Source organism: Bubalus kerabau, chromosome 10 (genome assembly GCF_029407905.1).
Source record: "Bubalus kerabau isolate K-KA32 ecotype Philippines breed swamp buffalo chromosome 10, PCC_UOA_SB_1v2, whole genome shotgun sequence".
Lineage (NCBI taxonomy): Eukaryota > Metazoa > Chordata > Mammalia > Artiodactyla > Bovidae > Bubalus > Bubalus kerabau.
In genome coordinates, this window is record NC_073633.1 from 84,464,202 (window position 1) to 84,490,902 (window position 26,701).

General features: G+C 42.3%; 2 protein-coding genes across 3 annotated transcripts in view; one reads left to right on the plus strand and one right to left on the minus strand.

The window, feature by feature from the left end:
- The window catches only part of ARG2 (arginase 2), a 34,618-nt gene extending 27,146 nt beyond the window's left edge, over window positions 1–7,472 (plus strand). Inside the window, exons 5-8 of the mRNA XM_055538404.1 lie at window positions 2,889–2,983; window positions 3,158–3,262; window positions 4,430–4,566; window positions 6,998–7,472. Of these exons, the coding sequence (XP_055394379.1) occupies window positions 2,889–2,983; window positions 3,158–3,262; window positions 4,430–4,566; window positions 6,998–7,203 (543 nt within the window). The 3' untranslated portion in view covers window positions 7,204–7,472. The remainder of the gene's footprint in view (window positions 1–2,888; window positions 2,984–3,157; window positions 3,263–4,429; window positions 4,567–6,997) is intronic.
- Window positions 7,473–7,494: 22 nt separating this feature from the next.
- VTI1B (vesicle transport through interaction with t-SNAREs 1B) lies at window positions 7,495–24,927 on the minus strand. Of its 2 annotated transcripts, XM_055538408.1 has the most exons (6): window positions 24,663–24,927; window positions 15,024–15,082; window positions 13,207–13,398; window positions 10,866–11,039; window positions 8,986–9,047; window positions 7,495–7,762 (listed from the first exon to the last, which is right to left on the minus strand). In XM_055538408.1, the coding sequence occupies exons 1-6, from the start codon at window positions 24,775–24,777 to the stop codon at window positions 7,666–7,668; spliced, it is 699 nt and encodes a 232-aa protein (XP_055394383.1). In that variant the 5' UTR covers window positions 24,778–24,927; the 3' UTR covers window positions 7,495–7,665. The 2 variants fall into 2 exon arrangements, with proteins under 2 accessions (XP_055394383.1, XP_055394384.1); XM_055538409.1 differs by lacking the exon at window positions 8,986–9,047 and having other exon boundaries at window positions 24,663–24,926.
- Between the last annotated feature and the right edge of the window lie 1,774 nt (window positions 24,928–26,701).

The window sequence follows — 26,701 nt, forward strand, 5'->3', positions numbered from 1 at the left end:
CAGACCTTTGTTGGCAAAGTAATGTCTTTATTTTATAATATGCTGTCCAGGTTGGTCACAGCTTTTCTTCCAAGGAGCAAGCGTCTTTTAATTTCATGGCTGCAGTCAACCAGATGGCAGTGATTTTGGAGCCCAAGAAAAAGTCCGTCACTGTTTCCATTGTTTCCCCATCTATTTGCCATGAAGTGATGGGACTGGATGCCATGATTTTAGTTTTCTGAATGTTGAGTTTTAAGCCAGCTTTTTCACTCTCCTCTTTCACTTTCATCAAGAGGCTCTTTAGTTCCTCTTTGCTTTCTGCCATAAGGGTGGTGTCATTTGCATATCTGGGGTTATTGATATTTCTCCCAGAACTCTTGATTCCAGCTTGTGCTTCATCCAGACAGGCATGTTACATGATATACTCTGCATATAAGTTAAATAAGGAGGGGGACAATATACAACCTTGACGTACTCCTCTCCTGATTTGGAACCAGTCTGTTGTTCCATGTCCACTTCTAACTGTTTCTTCTTGACCTGCATACAGATTTCTCAGGAGGCAGGTTAGGTCAAGGTGGTCTGGTATTCCCATCTCTTGAGTAGTTTTCCACAGTTTGTTGTGATCCACACAGCCAAAGGCTTTGGCATAGTCAATAAAGCAGAAGTAGATGTTTTTCTGGAACTCTCTTGCTTTTTTGATGATCCAGTGGATGTTGGCAATTTGATCTCTGGTTCCTTTGTCTTTTCTAAATCCAGCTTGAACATCTGGACTGTTGAAGCCTGGCTTGGAGAATTTTGCTACTTTGCTAGCCTATGAGATGAGTGCAATTGTGCAGTAGTTTGAGCATTCTTTGGCATTGCCTTACTTTGGGATTGGAATGAAAACTGAACTTTTCCAGTCCTGTGGCCACTGGTGAGTTTTCCAAATTTGCTGGCATATTGAGTGCAGCACTTTAACAGATCATCTTTTAGGATCTGAAATAGCTCAACTGGAATTCCATCACCTCCACTAGCTTTGTTCGTAGTGATGCTTCCTAAGGCCCACTTGACTTTGCATTCCTGGATGTCTGGCTCTAGGTGAGTGATCACACCATCGTGGTTATCTGGGTCATTAAGATCTTTTTTGTATAGTTCTTCTGTGTATTCTTGCCACCTCTTAGTATCTTCTGCTTCTGTTAGGTCCATCCCATTTCTGTCCTTTATTGAGCCCATCTTTGCATGAAATGTTCCCTTGGTATCACTAATTTTCTTGAAGAGATCTCTAGTCTTTCCTATTCTGTTGTTTTCCTCTATTTCTTGGCACTGATCACTTGAGGAAGGCTTTCTTATCTCTCCTTGCTATTTGGAACTCTGCATTCAAATGGGTGTATCTTTCCTTTTCTCTTTTGCCTTGAGCTTCTCTTCTTTTCTCAGCTATTTAGAAGGCCTCAGACAACCATTTTGCCTTTTTTTTTTCTTGAGGATGCTCTTGATCACTGCCTCCTGTACAATGTCATGAACCTCTGTCCATAGTTCTTCAGGCACTCTGTCTATCGATCTAATCCCTTGAATCTATTTGTCACTTCTGTATAAACAAGAGATTTGACTTAGGTCATACCTGAATGATCTGGTGATTTTCCCTACTTTCTTCAAGTCTGAATTTGGCAATAAGATTGAGTTGATGTTCTGAGGCACAGTCAGCTCCTTGTCTTGTTTTTGCTGACTGTATAGAGCTTCTCCATTAGACTGCAAAGAATATAATCAATCTGATTTTGGTATTGATCATTTGGTGCTGTCCATGTGTAGTCTTTTCTTGTGTTGTTGGAAGAGGGTGTTTGCTATGACAAGTGCATTCTCTTGGCAAAACTGTTAGCCTTTGCCCTGCTTCATTTTGTACTCCCAGGCCAAATTTGTGTTACTCCAGGTATCTCTCTTGACTTCCTACTTTTGCATTCCAGTCCCTTATAATGAAAAGGACATCTTTTTTGGGTGCTAGTTCTAGAAGGTCTTGTAGGTCTTCGTAGAACTGTTCAACTTCAGCTTCTTCAGCGTTAATGGTTGGGGTACAGACTTGGATTAGTATATTGAATGGTTTGCCTTGGAAGTGAACAGAGATCATTCTGTCATTCTAGATTGCACCCAAGCACTGCATTTTGGACTCTTTTGTTGACCATGATGGCTACTCCATTTCTTTTAAGGGATTCTTGCCTGCAGTAGTAGATATAATGGTCATCTGAGTTAAAGTCACCAACTCTAGTCCATTTTATTTCATTGATTTCTAAAATGTTGATGTTCACTTTTCCCATCTATTTGACCACTTCCAATTTACCTTGATTTATGGACCTAACGTTCCAGGTTCTTGTGCAATATTGTTCTTTACAGCATCAAACTTTATTTCTATCACCAGTCACATCCACAGCTGGGCATTGTTTTGCTTTGGCTCCGTCTCTTCATTCTTTCTGGTGTTATTTTCTCCAGTAGCGTATTAGGCACTTACTGACCTGGGAAGTTCATCTTTCAGTGTCCTATCTTTTTGCCTTTTCATACTGTTCATGGGGTTCTCAAGGCAAGAATACTTAAGTGGTTTGCAATTGCCTTCTCCAGTGGACCATGTTTTGTCAGAACTCTCCACCATGACCCGTCCATCTTGGGTGGCCCTACAGGGCATGGCTCATAGTTTCACTGAGTTAGATAAGGCTGTAGTACATGTGATCAGTTCTGTGATTGTGTTAAGAGAAGGTATTTTATTCTTCATAAGACTATACTGTTCTGAAGCTGCCCTTCTGAATCATTTCCACTTCTATCAGTTCTTTCCCAGATTGTGTGTTTGCTGGTTTACACATACACTGAGGGTAAGAAGAGAAATCACACCACACACAGTGATTATCGTGGGGAGACTGAGAATCCCTGATGAGTTCTTCTCTTCACAGGTACCACAGCTCCCAGGATTTTCCTGGATCAAACCTTGTATCTCTTCTCCAAGTATTGTATATATTGGACTAAGAGACGTGGACCCTCCTGAACAGTAAGTTGATACGTTAGGGTTGAGTTTTGGGCCTGTCCTGGCCACTAATGTTCCATTTCATAGGTTATTTCTGGACTTAACCTGTTGTAGGTCACTATAAAGACAAGCCCCACTCCTACATCTGATTGAAAAACTGCTCTTTAGCTAAGGCTTCTTTCCTTGATATCTCACCAGTTTTATTTTAAAGAATTATGATATCCAGTATTTTTCCATGAGAGACATAGATCGACTTGGTATCCAGAAGGTCATGGAACAGACATTCGATCTGCTAATTGGCAAGTAAGTAACTACAATGGATGTCTACTGCTAGGTCCCAAAGGGAACAGGGCAGACTCTCAGTGGGCAGTAAACTCTAGCCTGTCTCTTAAGATAATGACCTTATAAAAACAAAACATACATATGAAAAAATTCAGATAATTCAGAAAGGGAGACTATGAAACTTGAGTCATGTTCTTCTAGGGCTGGGAGGGAAAACAGCTCTGGTGAATTTCTCTTTAGCTCCATTTTTAATGCTTATCTTTCGAGAGGAGAAGCATTCATTGTTCCAACTTTTCTCTTCTTCACAGCCTCAACTATTGCATCATCTGAAGGTTTTATATTAAGCAAATCTTGGTAGTATAGAAAGATGACAGGTGAATGCTAATCAAATGCTAGTTAAGAACATTTTCCCAGTGCTGAGTCTTCATTTCTGGGTGATTAATTGCCACCTTGGTAGTATACCGTTTCTTAAAGTGTTAAGAAGTATAAATAATTTACTATATAGGTGTTTACTGTATGTTACCTTCAACCATTGGATGCCTGGGCTAAACTAAAGTTGGAATTGGGAGATGGTTAAGATCGCAGTCCTAAGTTCAGAGCTGCTCTTCTACTCTGAGAGAATAACTAACTGTAACCTGGACCAATCCAACTTCAACTAGAATTTGTCAGAACCCATGTCCTATGGAAGTGAGGAATTCTCTCTATTGATAGTTCTTAATGTAAGAGGCTCTAAAGTGAAAGTGAAGTTGCTCAGTCGTGTCCAACTCTTTGCGACCCCATGCACTGTAGCCTACCAGGCTTCTCAGTCCATGGGGTTTTCCAGGCAAGAGTACTGGAGTGGGTTGTCATTGCCTTCTCCAGGGGATCTTCCCGACCCAGGGATCGAACCCGGGTCTCCCACATTGTAGGCAGACGCTTTACCCGCTGAGCCACCAGGGAAGCCCTAAAGCCCAGAGTAAATCAGAAATACAAACTGGAGTTAGTCTGAGGCACACAGAACTGAGGGCAAGACTATGAAGTGATGTGTAAGCACCTAACATAATAACTTTCAGAACAGGAAATCTGGAAATCTGCTGTATTAATAGAGTACTAGCATTAACAGCAACAAAACCAAGGAGTTGTAGCTGTAGGAAGGACAAACGTCCAAGTACAGCCCAAATGACTTTCTCTTATTTTCCTCCTTTCAAGAAGACAAAGGCCAATCCATCTGAGTTTCGATATTGATGCATTTGACCCTACACTGGCTCCAGCCACAGGAACCCCTGTTGTAGGGGGACTGACCTATCGAGAAGGCATGTATATTACTGAAGAAATACACAGTACAGGTAAGCAGTGATCAACCTGTTAATTACCTAAGTAGATCTGCTGAAGCCTCTTGCCTGCCAGGGGATCTTTTCTATTATTACATGTCATGGAGACATTGTTTCTCTTTAAACTTCTATAGCTAAAAGCCATGTGGTCAGGCTAATAAGGAATCATTTAGAGGCATGTTTGGACCTGGCTGATAACAAAATACATTAGGGTAACACTGAGTAAAAAAAAAATATTGTCCACTTAAACACTTAATAAATACAAGAATAAACTGCCAAACTGATGTAGTTCTTTGCATCTGAATTGTATAAAGGCAGATGAAGACTAAAAGGCAAGGCCAAATAGTTCTAATTTTAACCCTGACACTACGAGACTGGTTCACTGGGAGTTAAGAACGTCAAGCTGAAGCTTCCCTTGAAGATATTTCAAAGCTGGACAACACCTTGTGCCCTTTCATAGAAGTCTTACACTAGAGCTTGTTTGCTAGGACCTGTAATATGGGGATACTGGAAGATGAATGGCTGACAGGAAGATCAGTAAACTGAAAGCTAGGGGATCAAGAGTAGCTACAAGGGGGAATTCCCTGGTGGTCCAATGGTTAGGACTTAACTTGGTGCTTTCACTACAGTGGCTGGGTTCGATCCCTGATTGGGGAACTAAGATCCCACAAGCTTCATGGTGCAAAAAATTAATAAAAATTTTTAGAAAAGAGTAGCTACAAGAGGTTACTGTCCCCAAACTCATACTCATTTGCAAATACTTTCCATTTCTGTCAGAAAGCTCTTGGTTTTAAGGCTACTTTAAATGACCTCTCATTGCAAAATTTAAACAATTACTGTATGGTACTTCAATACCACCTCATGAAATTGGGGTTGAAATAGCGTAGAGACCCCAGACTGAAAAGTCGAGGACTACAGGAAACCCTTGACTATCTGGGATGGGATATGGAAGTTGAGAAATGGTCTCCCTGGCTCTGGAGCCTACCAGAACCTTAGGCACTACAGAAAGAAGAATGCTTGTCAATCAGATCTGATGGGACCAGAAAATCTTATTCTCAGACCTACAACTGAGACACTGTCAGTTGTCCTTGGCCAGTGAACCTGGAAATTCAGTTCTCCATTCAGGTTCCCACTGACACCACTTAGAGCAGAGGTTAGTAACCTCTAGCTCTTAGATGGGGGCAGTGGTTATACCCTGTCCCTCCCTCCCCTGCTGCAGTGTTATTCTATTCCAAAAGGCTGTCTGTCCTGAGACTATCAACTAGATAAAGCAGTCTGCTTAATCTACAAGGTGGCAGTAGTCTAGAATTATAGGTAGTATGTTTTTAACAGTTTGTACCCTCTTGATTTACTCCTGGGCTATGTAAAAGGTCCACATTTAGTAAGTGGAGATTGGATACAGATGCGTGTGCAGGGGCTGGTGGACACACCTGCTCACTGTAGTTCTGCACGGTGCACTGAACTCTGCATTGCTCCTAAGGGATGGCACACTGTGCGGATGTACTAGCAGTGGAGGTACATGTACTAAAATGTGATATCCATAAGTCATTAGGTATATTCATCCATGTATCCAGGCTTTATGGCCACCCTAAATATTCAGATACTTGTATCCTCCAATCTAGTTTCTTCTAGTGACTCTTAAAGGAGGTAGATTAACTTCATCCAGAATAACCAACTAAAAATAAACTCCCCAGAAGTAGGGGATATATATGTTGATGGGGAGGGGCAGAGGGCAGGGCTAGATAGGTTCTTTTATGGTCTAATCTTCCCGCCTCAAACCCTTTGGCACAAGTACCCAGACCCTCAGAGAAGGTAACTGGAGTTCAAACTAAATATGACCAAGTGTAAGATACTGCATCCGTCTGAAGGGAGACCTAAGAACTGTGTCATACATGGAGCCTGTCCTCCGAGTTCAAACTTGCAGGGGTGAGAGTAAGATATGCAGTAACAGCTATACTTTAGGACACACGGTGCCTTAAAAGCTACACAGCGCCAGAGTTCAGAAGTGGGAATCGAGTGCTGGCTAGTGAGACGTGAGAGATCTCATCACACAACTACAGGCAGGATCTGGCAGGTCCCTAGAAATACTGGAAATGATACATTTTCCCAATTAGATTGGAAACTCCTACTGCCACCCCTGTTTACCCCTCACCCCGACCTTGCTCATCCTAACCAGAAAGCCTGTCAGCCATGCCTGTTACATTCATTACACAGGGATAACTGACTTAATTACTTTAAAGGTTTCTCTCAATCCTACTCTGGCATTACCAGTGTTTCTAACTTAAATTCATGCCCAAGAGGATGAGGTGTAAGGGCTTTCCTGACAGTGGGTAATTTTCTAGTAGAATATGACCCTTTCACCTTGGTGTGTTCTACCCAGGTGGGACGACCCTCACTGAAAGGAGCAGCTAGGAAGTTTTCTTGTTGTCCTGCTTTGTGTTTTCAGGGTTGCTCTCGGCCCTGGACCTCGTTGAAGTCAATCCTCGGTTGGCCGTGTCAGAGGAGGAGGCCAAGGCTACAGCCAGCCTGGCAGTGGACGTCATTGCTTCGAGTTTCGGGCAGACGAGGGAGGGAGGGCATGTTGTCTACGACCAACTTCCTACTCCCAGCTCACCAGATGAATCAGAGAGTGAAGAACGTGTAAGAATTTAGGGAATACTGTTTGTTGACACATGTGTCACAGTGGGCATTCCAGAGCCGTGAGGCGTTTGTGGTGACAGATACTGAATGATCATCTGGGTCAGTACTGCCTTAATGAGAACATTTGTGCATTCTCACAATTGTACAGTTTCCTTCCCTTTCATTTTGGTGACCGATAATAGTACTGTACATGTATTTGGTTTTTTGACGCTCACAGGGTATTAATATGTTGGAGTGCTATGTAAACTTAAGTCAAATAAACGACATTTATTACCTTGGTATATCATACTGGTCTTATTGCTGTTCCTTCACATTTCAGTGGTCTTCTGTCTTCCTCCCTCCACCCACAGTCTGGCTACACAGTGCCTTCTTGAACTGCTAGTTCACAGCAGCAATAAGTTTTTTTCCACACCTCTAACGCCATTCATTCACAGAGTCACAGTTCTGGTCCACAAACCCTTCCCTATAGGAGGTTTAATGCCTGCGAAAGAATTTGTAATAAACCAGGCCTCCCAGAATGGCTAGCTCCAGTAAGATGACGATGGAAAGCAGCAGCTTGTTGGTTGTCACTCTACAAAGAGAAGCAAAGTGGGATGTAGTCAGACGTCTGGGTAACCTTATTTCTTTCCATTCTTAATACTGAGGAGTTTGACCTGGGACCAAGGCAGGATACTGTGAGGCAGACTGAATTTTTGTTTGATCATGGAGCCACTTAGTAACCTTGTAAATAATTACTACTATCTACCTCACAGAAATATTGAAACTGGGGCAATAAGATACCAAAACATACAAATGTTTTTTTCTAAAATGTATTCAAATAGTAATTAGTACTTCACTTTAAAAGTAGTTTTTCTATGATGGGCTAATTAGAAAAATATTAAATAAACATGTGAAAAAGTATACCATTTTTTAAGTCAGTTGAAGCAGATTTCAAAGTAGAAGCTCACTATGTAACCATCTACAGCTGCCCTGACCACATACTGCAGCTGTGAGGACACATTAGGAGAAGGGGCGGCGGGCGACCCCAGTGTGCACGTCCAGCCTGGGTACAGGAGGTGGTCCTGCTTTAGGATAAGTAACTAGAAGCTGGGAGTGCCTTTCAATGTCTTCTCAACTTCTTGCCTTTCTCTATAAAGATAGAAATTTTTCTGAAGCTCCTATACTCTTTAACACAAAGAATCAAAATCAGACATTTCCTCCTGCTCCACAAGGAACTTACCACTGTTTTGGAAAATCTCACTCTCTTGCTAGTTCCATGACTTGGTTATAGTTTCACTCATGCTACCTACACTGACTTACCCCCCAAATTCAGCCTCAGTGTCAATACTTCCCTTCTGCCCATGGTTCTGCTGCTGTCAGCATTTACCTAAAGGGTTTTTTCTCAAATCAACTCCTTGCTAACAAGACAGAACTCCCAAATAATGGCTGACTCCCATAAAGGGCAAGCAGAGCCAAAATCAAGTACAAAGCCATAGCAGTGAAAAGTTTTCTCATTAAGTTTTTACAAATTTATTTCCAGGAATATGAAGCTCTGTTCCCATGTGCTGTCTTCTCTAAGGAATGTAAACTGGCATGAAAAGTCCTTCCAGTGGACCAGTTTTCCACTGCTCCAAATCAGAGCAGCTTATATACTTCCAACAATGGATTTTTTCCTGGGATACTTAACTACGTGATATTCTTTATTTCTTCTGTTCTATCAGTACCTTTGCAAGTCATGGTTTAAAGCTTTGACATTCTCAGCTGAAAGATTAGAATTAAGAGAAATTAATTCTGTGACTAATTTTTGAAACTTACTTTCTGGACATTGAGCGGAGAATCTTCCGACTTTTGCTCAAGTTTTCACTTGTATTTACCAGCTGAGAAGAGAAAATAGCAATTATTTCCCTCTTCTCACAGAAGTACACACTGTAGAACTGAACATTAGTCAACTGATGGTGTTAAAGGGTTTATGTTGAAAAACTCCCAGAAATCAAATCAATTTAAATGATGGCCTCTGTAAGTAGAAACTGGAAAGGACAAGATACTTTAATACTTGTCAATAGGCCTAGGAATGATTGTATCCCAAGGCTGCTGTGAGGAGACCTCTGGGACTGAGCTAATCCTTCACTGTGGCTACACAAAACAAAGTCTTCGTGCGTACCTTGCCAGTAACTGAAGTAACTCTGAGCAACTTAAGATGTGAATTTCATCAGCCAAACTCCAGGAGAGCCTCCTGAGCTAATGTTTGTTTTTATAGCCTGGTGGATTACCACTTTTGAGATCTCTTTTTCCTTTTTTCCTTACCCTTTAAGAGTACTTACATTGAATTATGAAAGGAATTAATCTTTTTTTAAAATCCTTTTTTTTCCCCTTTTGGTTGCCTGTTACTAACCTATATAGCTGGAGGATATTTCAACAGATGCCACCTGCCATCTGTTCCTGTTCACCAGTGGCCTTGGTAAGTTGATCTCTCAGCTCATTCCTCAGCTTTTAAATTCAACTAATCCATCTAGTAAGTTCAAAAGTAAAAACAAATAAACCATGCAATCTGCAAACAAGCTGCTTTCTCTGCAGCTTACCTTGAATTCAGTACTTCACTGTGAATTTTCACTGAGGAGGGTGATACCTGACTTGATTTTGAGTTGTCAAAATCATTCTGACTTGATTTTAAGAGTGGAGAATTATGGCTATTAAGGTGGGAAAATAACGGCTCAGTGTGGGGATTTGAGATGACTTTCTCATATCTAAGTCTTGCCCATAGTATCTGTTTCATTTATCTGCCTCATGTTCTTAATACAGCATTCCACTGGCAGTTTTTAAAATTCCTTTGCAGATGGTACAGAAAGGAAGAAATAAGTTGTTTTTCAGAGCCCCTTAGAGTGATGTGATAGTAGGTTAGAGGCCACAGTGTAGTCATCATTTGGCCTAAGTATTTTGTTTTCTCACAGTGATCTCCCTTAGTTTGTAGTAGTAGTAGTGTTAATTGCTCAGTCATATTTGACTCTGTGATTCCATGGACTGTAGCCCGCCACGTCCTCTGTCCATGGGACTTCCTAGGCAAGAATACTGGAGTGGGTTGCTATTTCCTACTCCAGGGGATCTTCTCGACCCAGGGATTGAACCCGTCTCCTGTGTCTCCTACACTGCAGGCGGATTCTTTACCACTGAGCCATCAGGGAAGCCCATGATCTCCTTTACCTTAGGTTAAGAAGAGTCCAGGATTAAACCTCTATAAATTGTCAGTAGTACTATTTTATGACATGTGGGAAATAGCCTTGGCTCTAAATGACAGGAAAGCTAGAATCTTTTAAAGCAAATGTTGCTTTCATAAGAATAACAGGTGTTCTACTAGATGTGTGAGAAACAGAAATTTAGTTCACAATACAGGACCTAATATAGGACCTAATAAAAGGATGGTATGGCTACAATCCTATTTGACAATCTTCAATAAATGTAGAAACTGGGTTTTCTGCAATCTCAGTCCCCCTGCCCAGTGACCTCTAAATCTTACAAGTAAAATTACTTCCAAGGGATATGTTTTAGTCAAGCAAATTACAAACAGAGAAAAGCATAAGAACCTAAAAAATCATACCCTGAATTTGGAACTGCGGTTGCTTCTGACAGCAGCAAAGCATCAGGGTGTAATGGACCCACCTACTTTCCCCATTCTTGCCCCTCTATCCACCTAGACTTACTCTACTCTTGGTACGTTCCAACTGGTCACGTTGCTCCCCCAGCTCTTCTATGATTTCTGAGCCAATCTGGTCAGTCTCGGCAGCAATACGATGAGAACGCTCAATACTCTGGGTGGCCCGATTCAGGCTGTCAGTGCCTTGCAGAAGCAATGCCCTTTGAGACTGTAGCCGATTCTGACAGGAGTATGAAAGGGAATTGTTAGACTTTTTCCATTATAAATGAATTTATAAGAAGGGATATAGTGTGCAGTAATTTTCATTACTTGTAAGACAATCAAAGATGCTAATGAATCAGACTACAAGAGAACCTGGGATTCAATCTAGGATCACAATACCTCCCAGTCCACTGCTTGTTACACTTAAGTGAGGCAAGGAAAGGATTCAATACACCAGAGCATCTTCCTTGTGCTCCTGACGAATCTGAACTGACTCATGTGCTTCCTGGACTAGCAACTTCTGAGAGGCAATGGCCCAGATCTGGGATGCAGGAGCTACCTAAAAATTCATACATCCTATCATTTTGATAGGGCAAACCAACTAAACTCTATGGCCTTAGAAATAGTGTAATTCACTGAAAGTTCCCACTGATTGGTACTGAGTGACCATGAATAAGCTATTCGTTTTCAGCACACATAGAAATCACTTAAAAGTGTGAGACTACTACTCTCTGGAAAAAAGTAGTTGCACCCTTGGTAAGCATCCAAAGAATTTTGCCTCAGGCCAAACACAGAAAACAAATCCTGAAGTTGTTAAACTGGTGATTTGCTCTCAAGGGAGGTAGTACCTGGGGTCAAGTAAGCACCCTATTTCTGAAACTCCACCAATGTATTATTCCACCTATTCCTAAGCACAGGAGGCATGAAGACCGAAGCAGCCTTTGTCAGGCCAGAAATAACTACTGACAGAAATGGAGGCAGCTCTAAGTTCTCAGCTCTTCAGAGCACACATGCGCACCAACTCTGGAAAAGGAGTCAGCTCACAAGGCCTATTTACTGATCAGGTGACCATTAGCACTCGATACCACCATTAAGAAGCCTAAAGGTGTGTTTCTAGATCAGAAGCAACAAGAAGGCTTTTTCACTTCATATATAGCATACAGACAAGTGAGGAAACCACTGAATGAGGCTGCTCCAGTTTACACTGGCTTAAAAGCAGCAGGAAAACAACATTTTTAAACATAAAAGATGAGGATTTTCAAATGATTGGGCTTAAGAAAGAGTAGGGAGAGACAGTAAGGTCACATGAATCAACCCCAGATTTGGAACAGTAATTCTACTGAAAGTAGTTTATACACCTATATTGTTTTTATAATTTCCGAAACTAGTAATTTTAAAGAAAAATTATTGCTTGGAATTATCTTCCCCCGTTTTGTTTTTTGGGGCTTTTTGGGTCACAGATGACCAAAGTCACTGTACACCTTTCATCTCACTTTTAACAAGTGCTACTTGGCGTGTGTTTTCCCACTCTTCTTTGAAAATTTTACATCATTCTCAAAAACTCTAGTTTTCACATCAGGAATGTCAGGCCAGTATCATTTGAATATCTCAAACTATGTTTAGGATGCTTCATGAAATAGGATTTGTTTAAAACTGTGTCATCACCCCTTCTACATCCATACAGTCTGCACTAGTGGGCCCCCTTCCACTTCTCTCCCACATTACCAGACAGGCCATTTCTGCTTTGTGCTGTGGAGTATAATCCCAAATGTAACACATGAAATTTAATCTCTGTGAACCTTTTCTCCTTTACCTATCTAGCTTCTTTAGACAGTTTGAGAATACACATTTTCAATTTAGTAGTCTAATTTTATAAATGAGAACACTGGAGGCTAGAGAGGCAGTCTGGCTCACTTTCTATTACAATGAGTAAGGTGTCAGCCCCCCTTTTTTTAGGAACATCCTGCTTTCTCTACTGTATCTGGGCTATTGGACCATTGATACAAATGTAAGGAAAAGTGTGGGTTACTTTTGTAACTATGCTCTGATAAGTTAAAATCCTAACTGAACTCTGGGGGGATATGTGAGAAAGAAACTGGATCAGTGAGTCAGACTACAGAGTCCAGGTGTAATATAAATAGCTAATGCCTGTATATCACCACTACCCATCAAGCACTGTTTTATACATAAAGGATACAAAAAACTCTAAACAGGTAAATTGTTTGGAATGGTCTGCATTAAATTCAGTAGAGGCAGGCACCCAAGGGGAGACGGGAAATTGGATGCAAGAAAGAAGATAAGATGGAAAAAACCAGTCAAGAATGCACTGATAACATCGATTGTACTCCACAATTCGGTTAATCACTGTGCCACAGACCCACAGGGAAATGACAGCTGATGCTCACCATATGCTCGTTCTCCCCAGCGTATGTGCCATATTTCATGTCTCCTCGGGCCCCAGGAGTGGCTGTCAAAGGTGTACTTCTCACTTCCCGATGGAGTTTGGCAAGGTCCTTCCGGTAGGTTCGCAGCTTAGACATCATAGGGTTACGAAAAGACAGGGGTGCATAACGCAGTTCCTCTTCCATCTCTGCCAGCTAGGAAGGCAGAAAGTAGTGAGTAGACGGCCTGCTTCTATTCTCTCTCATATGGGTAATATGTCTAGTTTGGACTAATCAAACCACAAGCAATCCTAAATAAATACTCAAAATGTGGCCCAGGAGGGCAGGGACCACATGTGACACCTTCACTTCGTTACTGAGTGCTTGGCATAGTGCCCAGCAGGCACAGAACAGGCCTTCAAAAAGTATGTGATGAATGAGTGAGAAAACTAACAAGTACCTTATAGCTTATTAAACATTTTGACATATATTTTCTCATTTAATCCTCACAACAGATCAAAAAGGTAGGAAATACTCTTACTTCATATATGAGACTTGAAGAAACCTGTTCAAGATTACATAAGTCAGGATTCCAGATCTTCATACTCTTTTCAGTATACCAAGTTCTTAGCCTGTTATGGTCCAAGTGCTATCACGATGCACTTAGGGACCTACTGTACTAAAAATAATTAGGGGTATGGCATCAAGGTTCTTCCCTTCCTCCTCCTGAAAATCAACTGTTTGTGTCCATGTCAGAAAAACCAGGGGTCCAAATCCTTTCCATTTTTCTGGGACAGGTAAATTGTAACACACAGACTCATTTGTAAGAGGCCATGAGTCATTTTCTTCTGCTTTGGATGGCTAGAGTAGGACTGGTTAACTTTAGAAAATGCTACCAAGATGTTAACTGAAAAAGAGGCCTAGCTCTGTAACAGATATCACAGATTTACGTCCAGTAATACAAAGGTATTAGAAAAGTTTCTGGTACTCCCATTATGAAGGTGATAGTTTCCACAGTCTGGTAGGTTGATCCTTCTTCAAATACATGCAGAGCAGAAAAAAGGATGCAGATGCGCTTAACTTCTAAAAACTTCATTGGAATACAGGAGTTATTCTTCAACAAACAATAAAGTTCTCTGGCTTAAAAAGAATTCTTCAGTCTACTCTGGGGTAGCAGATACTAGAGGCAACTATTTCTTTGGAGTGCTACCAGAGACCGAGATTTTAGCTCCAGCCTCCTAAAAGGGTTTGCTAAAGCTAGAGCACAATGTAATGAAGACAGAGGACCCTTACTTCTAAAAGGTAAGAGCAAAACTTGCTTACTTTTTTTTTTTTTTTTAAGAAAAGTCACAGGTTAAATGAGAAGCAGTTCTTAAACTGCTTAGCAACCTGGACCAACTTCTGATAAGCTTTGGGTCCTGACTGAGAACTCATCCTGACTATGCATGCCTTGCCCAAGGTACCAAAACCTTCTATTTTTTAAAACAAGGCAATGTGAGTAGGAACCACCTCTGAGGTCCATTTTCTGTGACAGTAAGTTTAACAAAGGAGAATAAGTTATCCTAATGGCCAGCTTTTAAAATGTGCTTTCAAAAGTCCACCCTTGTAAAAGGACAATGTCCTATTGTATCAGCAATGTTTTATCAAGGACTCACTTCAGGGGAGTGTTCAAGTTTTACTCAATACCCATCCCCATCAACTGGCCTCATTTAGTAAGAAATAATCAAAACTAAGGTCAACAGATGGGAACAGTTAAATCTGTGATCATAATGTCATAAGCATTACTTCTGGCAAAGACCAACAAACAGGAAGAGGAAATAAGGACTTGTTCCTGTTCTCACCGTTTCATTTGCTTCCTGTTGCTTTTCATCGAAATCTCTGATCAACTTCTTCTTCTCTTCTGGAAAAGATAGATGAGTTTTAAATACTCAATCCTGCTTCCAAACATTTATTTGTAGAGGACATATCCTCTGCTTAGAATATACTCCCCATTCCCTTCCTGGGGGTACCCTACAGTACTTAATCACTCCTAAAAGACACTCAGAAAAGTAAGAGAACTAGTTACCACAATTAATGGAGGGTGGGAAGGTGGTGGATGGTATTACCACTGGCATTTAAGTGCCCAGGGAACAAGAGTACCTATGCTAGGGACAGTCCTGCGTAACAATGATCTGGCCCCAAAGACCAAGAGCATTCCTACTAAGAAAGAAAACAGGTCTAAATTATTGTCCATCTTTTTTCACCGACCCTAACAAAGGGACCAGGCACGGTTTGATCAATAAGAATGTTTAACAATACCAGTTCTCTGAAATCTGCATCCCCATGGTAAATCACATCTCTACATTAACCCTTATCCACTGCTTTTCTGCCAAATATATTCAAAGCCCACCTACTTTGCTCTCTGGAGAGCCTGCAAGGCATACAGCACAAGTTTCTTAGCCATACCCACTGGCAGTGGTATAGGAAATGATGTAAAATACCACTGACTCACACAGGGGAAAATGTCATTCCTTGTTCAATCCTTTGCATCCTGTCATTTTAGTTCTAGTAAGTCTTTAATACCTAAAAACTACTAATGTCCTCTTTAAAAAAACAGAACAGGCTTTAACCCCAAAGCAAGGACATCTAACTAAACTAGCATTGTTTTGTCTTCATCGTAGCTTTTCTGATCATATAGCTAGGTTCCACAGATTTTCCATCTAAGGCAGCGATATAAAATGTCCTTTTAAAAGAACTTTATATGTTAAATAAGTGCATTTTACATGAAGTACTGATATAAAGGAAATACTGCTACTGCTGCTGCTAAGTCACTTCAGTCGTGTCCGACTCTGTGCGACCCCATAGACGGCAGCCCACCAGGCTCCACCGTCCCTGGGATTCTCCAGGCAAGAACACTGGAGCGCGTTGCCATTTCCTTCTCCAATGCATGAAAGTGAAAAGTGAAAGTGAAGTCGCTCAGTCGTGTCTGACTCTTAGCGACCCCACTTACTGCAGCCTACCAGGCTCCTCCAGCCATGGGATTTTCCAGGCAAGAGTACTGGAGTGGGGTGCCATTGCCTTCTCCGATAAAGGAAATAATTACAGTAAAAATGGTGCTTAGACACACCACAATGATGAAGGGAGTACCTGGTAAACTTTGGATGGGGGGAAGTGCTGGGGAGTAAATGGGCTTAAGTTTTGGTCTTAGCTTTGGGCCTAACTCAACATGTAAGCCTGGATAATTCTCTTCATCTTTTGGGGACCTAACCTCCTTCCTCAGCCAGGAAATGAGGCAAATCACACCTAAGAAGCAAAAATTAGCCCTATTTATGAGGAGTTTGTTTTTTTTCAAATGTATACAGCAAAATGAATGTTCTCCCTGGAAATCTACACATAATCTACTTACTACCACAAAACTGTCACTTCTTATAATATTTTTTGAATTCATCTTTTGGGATTACATTCACAATCTGGGATACTTTTTTTTTTAATTGTGGTAAAATACATATAACATAAAACTTACCATTTTGGCCATTTTAAGTGTACAGTTAAGTGGCATGAAGCACATTCACAATGTTGGGCAACCATCACTGCTATCCCTCTACAGAACCTCTGCATCATCCCAAACCGAAACTCTCCACCAGTAAACACTAACTCCCTATATGCCCTCCCCTCAGACTCTGGCAACCACGATCCTGCTTTCTGTGTCTATGAATGTGACTACTCCAAGCACCCCATATAAGAGGAATCATACAGTATTTGTCTTTTGTGTTTGACTTACCTCACGTAGCATAAAACCTTCAAGGTTCCTCCATACTGAGGATGTATGAGGACAGTCTGTGTGTTTTTCACTCAGTGGCATTTCTAAATACAAGCTGGCACTGCCATCAACTGAAGAAAGAGCAACTTGTACCAATGCCAAGAAAGCAGCAAAGTAAGGCCTATGAAGGGATGGCATGCGGGTACTCAACATGCTGTCCTAAGATATTCTTGGATAACTTTGTTTACCCTGATTTTCACCTCACACCTTGACTTTCAAACCCAATCCCATGTTGGAAGTAACCCCACTGTCACGCTTTATATAGATTTATATTGTGTTAATCACATAGCATCTAACATGTCAGCTGTCCACTACTTTTTAATGTAAATCACTTGGCTGTATATATTCTATAGTCTCAACTTGAGCTCAATCTCCCTCTGCGTACAGAAATTTACTTTTTCTTTTATACATCCCATAGGTTCTAGAGCTCTAAACCTGGTAGGGTGCTTCTTAGACACTGTTATTGCCTGCAAGAGTCAAGTGACAATCCACCCTTTACTAAGCTGCATTCACTGTCATGCGCTTTCCCTTAGTACGTGTTCCAGGTGAACTAGTTTTCACCACACACTGCTCACAACGCGCCGCCCCACTCCCCCGAAAAGGAGAAAGTTCAGGCAAAGCAAAAGGCCTACCTCCTGACCAACCATGAGGTAACCACCATGAAATTACCACCACGAGTCAAAGTGTTGGCTGTTCTTTGCAACCCCATAGACTGTAGCCTATCAGGCTCTCCTGCTCATGGAATTCTCCAGGCAAGAACACTGGAGTGGGTAATCATTCCCTTCTCCAGGGGATCATCCCTGACCCAGGGATTGAACCTGCGTCTCTCACACTGCAGGCAGATCTCCCTGTCTGAGCCAGCAGGAAGTGCCAACACAGCCTTATTATCCTTGAGTGGGCTGTGTTTGCACCCACCAGCAGTGAAATAATATCTGCAATCAAGAATGGCTACTTCCATGGAGAGCTATCATATTATTGTATAGTAAGCATTCACAAAAGTGTTGCGTGTCACCACTCCTCTAAAGAGGCACATCTCCACACTCAAGCACACTCACTCACTTCTGATCCAAGATGACAGTATTCTATAAGTGCATTCTGGTCCTAGATTTTTCTACATCTCTGTTAGTCCTAAGTTCTCCTCGTTTAATCTTTGTTAAAGGATATGAATATCTGCTTTCCTAAGAGACAAATTCTAGAATAATTCAAAGAATGCAGCTGTATAATAAGAATTGGGGTACGGGGGCGGCAAGGCAGTCCACAGTCTTGATCCTTTCACTAACTTCCCTGCGTGATTCTGTTATTCTCAGTCTTTTTGGAATACTCTACTCTCTGATTTCATAAGACATATATTCTCCTATGAGTGCTCTACAGCCTGTATACTTTTAAAGATTCAAGAGATGGAACCCCTACCCAACTGAGAGGTATCAATACCTGTTCCTTTATGCTTTGCTCAAAATTGTGAAATTAATGAATGTTAAGAACGAAGATGGCCTCAGAAATCATCTAGTCTAACCTCATTTTACAGTTGAGGAAACCAGAGCCTGAATAAACTGTCTTCCCCAAGGCCATAGAAAAGAGAAGATGTAACTAGAACACTAGTTACACAATGCAAGTCTCCTAACTATGGCACTGTACACCATGTACACTATGGCACTGAGGGGTATTTTCATGCTCCCAAGGTACACAGGTATAATCTTTTCAAATCTGTTCATTTTTTAGGGAGCTAGAATTAACACTACAATCAACTACAAAACAGCAGGACTGATACCAGGTAGAATGGACACCGGAAACTGAGAAAGAATGAGCTACTCTAAATAACACTATTCCTGACCCCTCATGTCTTCCCAAACCATTCACATGTGAGTGACTCACTCTGAAGCCGAATGTTTGGTGAACTAGGTGCATGGCAGCACAATGTCTCAGACATGGAAAAAAATGGAAACACCCAGCTCTAAAAGCGCTAGAGGAAGCCCACCTCATCTCAACCAAGGTGGCAGCCTCTCCATCTTGTAGAAAAAGAAAAGAAGGTAGCTCAGTCATGTCCGACTCTTTGTGACACCATGGACTATACAGGCCATGGAATTCTCCAGGCCAGAATACTGCAGTGGGTAGCCTTTCCCTTCTCCAGGGGATCTTCCCAACCCAGAGATCAAACCCAGGTCTTCCCCACTGCAGGTGGATTCTTTACCAGCTGAGCCACTTGTAGGCGGTTTGAATTTTCATAGCCCCAGAATCACTCATCTTGGTCCACTGCTGCTGCTGCTGCTGCTGTCGCTTCAGTCGTGTCCGACTCTGTGCGACCCCATAGACGGCAGCCCACCAGGCCCTGCTGTCCCTGGGATTCTCCAGGCAAGAACACTGGAGTGGGTTGCCATTTCCTCCTCCAATGCATGAAAGTGAAAAGGGAAAGTGAAGTCGCTCAGTTGTGTCCGACTCTTAGCGACCCCATGGACTGCAGCCTACCAGGCTCCTCCGTCCATGGGATTTTCCAGGCAAGAGTACTGGAGTGGGTTGCCATTGCCTTCTCCGTCTTGGTCCATTAGAACTGTGGAAATAACTTCAGTTTCACCAGATCTTTAAAATTTGTGATTAGTGCTTTTGGTGCCCCCTTGTGGCATTTCTAGGACCTACATCCTCTGCAGACCTCATGGTTAACCTGATCTCACACCATAAAGGAAATTAAAGCATCAGATCCCTCTAAGCTTGGTTCCTCAATTATAAATAAGAAATGTAACAGCACTGACCTGCATAGTTGTCTGAAAAAGACAACACACATAACAAACAGGCAGCAAATGCTAAGCTCATTAAGGGTTCAATAAATAGTGACTACCAGTGTTTTTTAAAGTAAATTCCTAGGTAAGAAGAACTAAGCAAAAACTAAATTTAAAGAATATGAAGTGTTGGAAAAATTAAAATTCTGCAGTCAGTGAGTAATTGTATTTATCAACCTGCTACATATCATCCTCCATAGTTATCTTTTTGGTTTCCAAAATAACGGAGTTTCGTGTATAGCAACTGAAAACTTAAGTGAATTAAACTGAAAAACTGAATAATTTTACAATGTTCATTACAACATGTGGAGAGATGCCTTCAGGTGCTACGAAACTAAAATGAGAAATCATGACTACAGGTATTTACTGTATTAACTGGATAAGAATTTACAGCAGCCTGAGATATGTGGAGAGACCTCTTCAGATGCTGCAAAACTAAGACTACAAATTATTGTTGTGGGTGTTTAAAGTAATAATGGATTAATAAGTATCACAAATGCTAATGGATGGTCACTTCCATACAAACTTCCTCAAGTAGGACGCACTGTGTCTGTTAATCCTATCCTTTTTAAAAATAGGTGTATACATTGATTTTAAAAGTGATGACAATATGGAAAACGTGGTAAATAAAATCACCTTCAGTTTCAACATTTAATTATATATTGATAGTTACTATTTTCTTCCCAACAATTCACAGTATTTATACAACCATTCAACAAATATTTATAGAGCACCAAGTATGTACTAGGCATTGTTCTAGGTGCTTGAGTGCTAAGTCGCTTCAGTCATGTCTGACTCGCTTTGGCCCTATGGACTGTAGCCTGCACCAGGCTTCTCTGTCCATGGGATTTTCCAGGCAAGAGTACTGGTGTGGGTTGCCATATCCTTCTCCATCTAGGTGCTTAGAATATACAAGTAACAAAACAGACAAAATATAGAGCTTACAACAGAAGAGGAGGGAACGCTTCCCAAGTCTTTTATGAGGCTAGCACTACATAGATACCAAAACCAGAGAACATCACAAGAAAAGAAAATTACAGGCCGATATCCCTGATGCAAAAATCCTCAACAAAATATTAGCAAAACAAAGGGCATTTTCCATTAAAACAGAACAAACAACCCAAAAATTTGTATGGAACAAGAGACCGCAATTAGTCAAAGCAGTCTTGAAAAAGAAGAACAAAGCTGGAGGCATCATGCTTTCTGATTTCAAACTACAGCTTTCAAACTACAGCTCACCGTTGAACAAGAGTATAAATTAGGCAGGTCCCCTTCTACAAACATTTTTTTCAACAGTAAATTCTACAGTACCATATAACCTGTGGTTGGCTGAATCTGCAGATACTGAGGAACCTTGGATAGGAGGGACAATAAGCTACACTTGGATTTTCAGCTACACAGAAGGCTGGTGTTCAAGGGTTAACTGTATATTATAAAGCTATAGTAATGAAAACAGTATGGTAACTGGCATTAAAACAGATTCAAAGCTCAATGGAATGGAAAAGACAGCTCAGAAAAAAAATCCACCAATGTATGGTCCCCAGTATATTTTTGTGCCTCTCTTTCAACCTCTACTCAGTCACCAGCATTCCTCTACTCAGTCACCAGCATTCTCCTTCTAAAATACAATCATATGGTCTGATTTTATTTTAGAATCTGTATTTTGTTCAGGATTTTTGCATCTGTGTTCATCAGGATAGTGGCCTGTAATTTTCTTTTCTTGTAATGTTTTCTGCCTTTGGTATCAACATGGGCTGGCCTTTAAAAGAATTTAAAATCCTTTATTGATTCTCCGTATCAAGTTTAGATGTCTTAATGTGATATTTAGGTCCCTCAGTGGAAACAGTTTCAGACTTTATTTTTGGGGGCTCCAAAATCACTGCAGATGGTGACTGCAACCATGAAATTAAAAGATGCTTACTCCTTGGAAGGAAAATTATGACCAACCTAGACAGCATATTAAAAAGCAGAGACATTACTTTGCCAACAAAGGTCCGTCTAGTCAAGGCTATGGTTTTTCCAGTGGTCATGTATGGATGTGAGAGTTGGACTGTTTAGAAAGCTGAGCGCCGAAGAATTGATGCTTTTGAACTGTGGTGTTGGAGAAGACTCTTGAGAGTCCCTTGGACTGCAAGGAGATCCAACCAGTCCATCCTAAAGGAGATCAGTCCTGGGTGTTCTTTGGAAGGACTGATGCTAAAGCTGAAACTCGAATACTTTGGCCACCTCATGCGAAGAGTTGACTCATTGGAAAAGACTCTGATGCTGGGAGGGATTGGGGGCAGGAGAAGAAGGGGACGGCAGAGGATGAGATGGCTGGATGGCATCACCGACTCGATGGACATGAGTTTGGGTGAACTCCGGGAGTTGGTGATGGACAGGGAAGCCTGGCGTGCTGCAATTCATGGGGTCGCAAAGAGTCGGACACGACTGAGCAACTGAACTGAACTGAACTGAAGGGTCTGGCTATGTCTTATTTATCTCATCTACTACTGATCTCCCATACACATCTTAAGTTTCAGTCATAGTTCTGAATATTTGACTTTTTTTTTTCCCCTTCCTTTGTTGTCTCTTCTCATTTCCCCTCTCAGGCAAACTCCCAGTCAACCCTTTACACTCAGAAGTTCTCCTTTCTGAGAAGGAAGGAGAACTCCCCTACGGCCATGTTAGCCTTTCTGTCACGGTCTCAAAACTATATTAGGACTTATCACACACTTTGGAAATCTGCTCCCATTTAAGGCAAGAACCACAGAACTCCCCAGACCCAGGATACTGAGTGATACATAATTCTTGATAGATGTTCATTGAAAATACTGAATTCAATTACAGAGCATAAGCTAAATGCAAGGGATGTGTTATGTATTAATATATTATTCAGTGCTTAATAATTCATGATAGGAAAGCTTTGGAAAGCCTATGAAGTCGTCTCAGGAGAAGAAAAAAAGGATTCAGAGATGACACCCCAGTATGTTTGCTTAATTAAATCCAACTTATTCAACAAATATTTATTAAGGAACTTAAACAAAGCAGTGAATAAAGAGACTGAAGGCTGTTGAAATTCTTATAATCTGGGGATATGCAAACACTATACATACTTACCCACTGAACAACTAAGTGTTACCAGCAACTTGTGTTGAGAATATTTTGTACTTGGGTAGAAATTCACACCTTTTTGATTGTCCTCTTTGCAGCAATTAGAAGTTCAGGAAGATGACAAAAGTGAATACAACTAAGTTTTCTATTTTTGGAAACAGAATGTCCTTTGGCATTATTTACCCTTCCCTGATGGCTCAGTTGGTAAAGAAGTCGCCTACAATGCAGGAGACCAAGTGCAATGCAGGAGATGGGGGTTTCAATCCCTGGGTTGGGAAGATCCCCTGGAGAAGGAAATGGCAACCCACTCCTATCTGGGAAATGCCATGGACAGAGGAGTCTGGTGGGCTACAGTTCATGCAGTTGGAAAGAGTCAGACACCACTTAGCAACTAAACCACAACCACACCTTTACAGAAACAAATCTTGCAAAATTTAAATCAACACCAGGCTGAAAAAAATGATCTATTTTTCAACCATGTAAATCAGATCCAATCACTCTCCTGTTCTGTAGCCTTTAACTTCAAGTCACTGTATTTAGATAAAGATGCAAATCCTTCTCCATGGTTCACGTGGCCCCACACAATCTGGCCCTTTAAAACCTTATATACTACTACTATTTCCTTTGCTCATTCCACCCTGAACACACTCGCCCTTTAGCTCTTCCTAGAGCATACCAAACTCACTTCTGCTTAAGGACTATTACAGTACTATTCTGTCCTCCTGAAACTTATTTCTCCCAGATTTTTGCATGTTTCACTCCCTTACTTCAAGTCTCTGCTCAAATGCAACCTCCTCAAAGAGGCCTTTCACAGCCACCCAATCTACAATTAGGGCTTCCCCATTCCTTGCCCTGCTTTATTTTCCTGTATGGCCCTTAACACCACTTCCTAATATCTATATATCATCATCGACCCATACGAACAGAGATCTGTAAGTCTTTTCACAGCAATTTGCAATATCACCAGCATCTAGCCAGTGCCTAGTGCACAGCAGCCTCTCTTAATAAGTATATGTTAAACAAAAGTATGAGTTTCATTCTCATCAGAGTCATTCAATTCATGTGACCTTGGGTAACTCTCAGAGCAAACACTCAAGCTTCCATGCTTCAGTAAAAGCAATGGAAGTCTCATCGGCCTTGCCATCAAGATCTACTACTATGATAGACCTTCCTATACAGATTCAACCAGAAAACTCTTAGCTCCCCCAAGCCAAGCTTGCAGCACACTGCATTATGAAATCAAGGGGGCAGGAGGTCTAAGCAGAGGTCATAAAAGGATCGCACCTGAAAGCCACCATCCTCATTTTAAAGACCAATCCCTCCCTCAACCCCCACCCGCCCCCAAGGCTGGTTATTTACACCGGCCTCAAAAGTTATGATGGCTTTGGGTTCTTAACCCTTTTTGTGCTACAGGTCCTTTGCCAATCTGGTGAAAACTATGGGTCTCTGGAGAATACTTTCAAGCGGGAAAAACAAAATATTGAGAGCCACAAAGAAAACCAATTATACTCAGTTTACAGATTTAAGGGTCACAGGTCTAAGGTCTCTCATGCCCATCTTGCCACAGTGAAAATGAAACGAGCGAACTCTGAAGGCTACAGGGGATTCAAGAGAGAGATGACACTCCGCGGTGGATTCCTGGGTACCTAAGTGGCAGCACGGAGATTCTGGACGCCGGGACTCAGCCAGCCCTAGGGGGCGTGTCTGAGGATGCCAAGCGAGGAGACGAGAGAGTGGGTCTGGGAAGGAGGTGGGGGCTCTTCCTTCCGGTGCTAGCGGAGCGCTGTTCTCGTTGGCTCATCCCGCCCCCACCTCACCTGTCCCTGCCATCCCCAGGAGCCGCTCCGGCACCCCTCGTAGGTCTTCATGGAGGCCGCGGAAGATCTCGTGCAGTTTCTCGAAATGCTCCGAGGAGGCGGCGGAGGTGGCCATGGCGCAGGCCGCTCTCGAGCAGCGGGCGCCGAGATTGTGGGCCCAGGGCCCGCTCCTGTTCCACCGTCAGCCGCCTAGCCCCGCAGGCATCACGGCGACCGCCGCCACAGTCGCCCAAGACGAGGCGCTTCCGGGGCCGCGGCGGGGTCCTCCCGGGCCGGAACGCCCACCCCCTGCATGCCGTCACTGACGGCGCGCCGGGCGCCAAAGCCTGACAGAAAGTTAGTCTGGCTCCGTTGCCCGGGAGACTCCTGAAGGGGTGGCGGCGCTTTGGCGCGAGTGGCAGTCTCGGAACCCCGGAAATACTCAGTCCGAGGCTGGGGGGAAGCCCGATGGTGGAAGGAAAACATGGGAACCCGCGGGCCGGGCGACGCGGCCGCCTCTTTCCTGGGCCTCGCTTTCCGGCAAACGTTGGGGGAGCTGCAGTGCATGCCGGGGGTTGTAGTTCGGCGCGGAAGACGCTCCGACTCGGAAGTCACGAGTTGCTGGGGGAGGTGGTGCTGCTGTAACCAAGGCCGCCGGCATGACCCTGATGCGCAGAGGTTAGGTATTATCAGTTGGCACCTGGCCGTCGTCTTCATAATCATCGTACTGTGTGACTATCCTGATTTCCTCAATTCACATTCCGGCTGTTAGCTTTCAGCTCTCAGAAGATAGTTGGACCAGGTACCTGCCTGCCCCGAGCTGAAAGCACTTTTGGGGAGCAGGTGACCGGAGTGACATGCTTTCAGGAGTGGTCCCCGGGCAGCAGTGCGACCCCTCAAATATGCGCTCAGCCTCTTATTTGGGCTGAGCTCAAATATGGGCTTGCTCATGCAGTCATTCACTCAGCAGGTGTTTGTCAATTTAAGCGCAGCCTTTATACTGGGTTCTGGGCATGTGTTGGTGAATAAAAGATTCACCCTCTGCGCTTGGATAATTTATAATGTAGTGAGCAAGGCAGACCTGGCTTCATCAGGTCTCTTTCCCATTAAGTGCCATGTGTTAACAGTTACAAAGCCTTTTCCTGCACTCTGTGGGTTTCCATGGTTAGTGGGGGGAAATTCCTGTTTCCGTTGATTATATGGTTTGCCTATGGAGTTCATTCTGAAATGTTTCCTTGGCAGCCCAATACTGAAGACTGCCCACACATTAAGATACATATGACTGTTCAGGGGGAAATGATTTGGTGATGTATATCTCCTTGGCCCTTATTTTTATTAGACTGAATTCACTGACCTTTGATTCAACAAACATTTGTTGAGCTCTCTGCGTAGCCAAGTCTGCAGTTGTTAGTAGCAGTGCACTGTGATAAGTCCCATGAAAGTGAAAAGTGTCAGTCGCTCAGTCGTATCCAGCTCTTTGTGACTCCATGGACTGCAGCCTGCCAGGCTCTTCTGTCCATGGGATTTCTTAGGCAAGGATACTGGAGTGGGTAGCCATTCCCTTCTCCAGGGGAATATTCTTGACCCAGGGATGGAACCCAAGTCTTCTGCATTGCAGGCGGATTCTTTATCACTGAGACACCAGTATTCATTGAGCATTCAGAGATAGCGAAGTCTGGGATTGTTAGTAGCAGTGGACTGTGATAAGCCCCATAGCATTGTGTTACAGAAGGGGCAGGTACAAAAAGGAAAGATTATAAATAGCCTGCGTTGGAAAAAGTGGTCTTTGAACAGTGTCATAAAAGATTAGTAGAAATGGGTGAATGAACAATCAAATTATCAACAACCCAAGTTAATAGCATTTGAATTGAGACTGCACTGTGGCAAACTCTGGGACAAATTATCCTCATGAATGAGGACGGATTGCATAACCATAGTAATGAAAAGTGTTTTCTTCTTTTGACTGTAATTAAACTTTCATTTAATTGCTTTCTTCTGTTGACTCAAATTAAATTTGCTTAATTATTACAGGTTTTATTCTGGTAAATAAAAACATGGTA

Bases quoted from the DNA above. Each gene is read 5' to 3' on its own strand.
- VTI1B (XM_055538408.1), bottom strand. From the start codon at position 24,777: ATGGCCACCTCCGCCGCCTCCTCGGAGCATTTCGAGAAACTGCACGAG. The intron at 15,083-24,662 runs GTGAGGTGGGGG...TATCTTTTCCAG, and splicing joins CCTGGGGATGGCAGGGACAG to AAGAGAAGAAGAAGTTGATC. The intron at 7,763-8,985 runs GTAAGTTTCAAA...TTCTCTTTGTAG, and splicing joins CTCCGCTCAATGTCCAGAAA to AGTGACAACCAACAAGCTGC.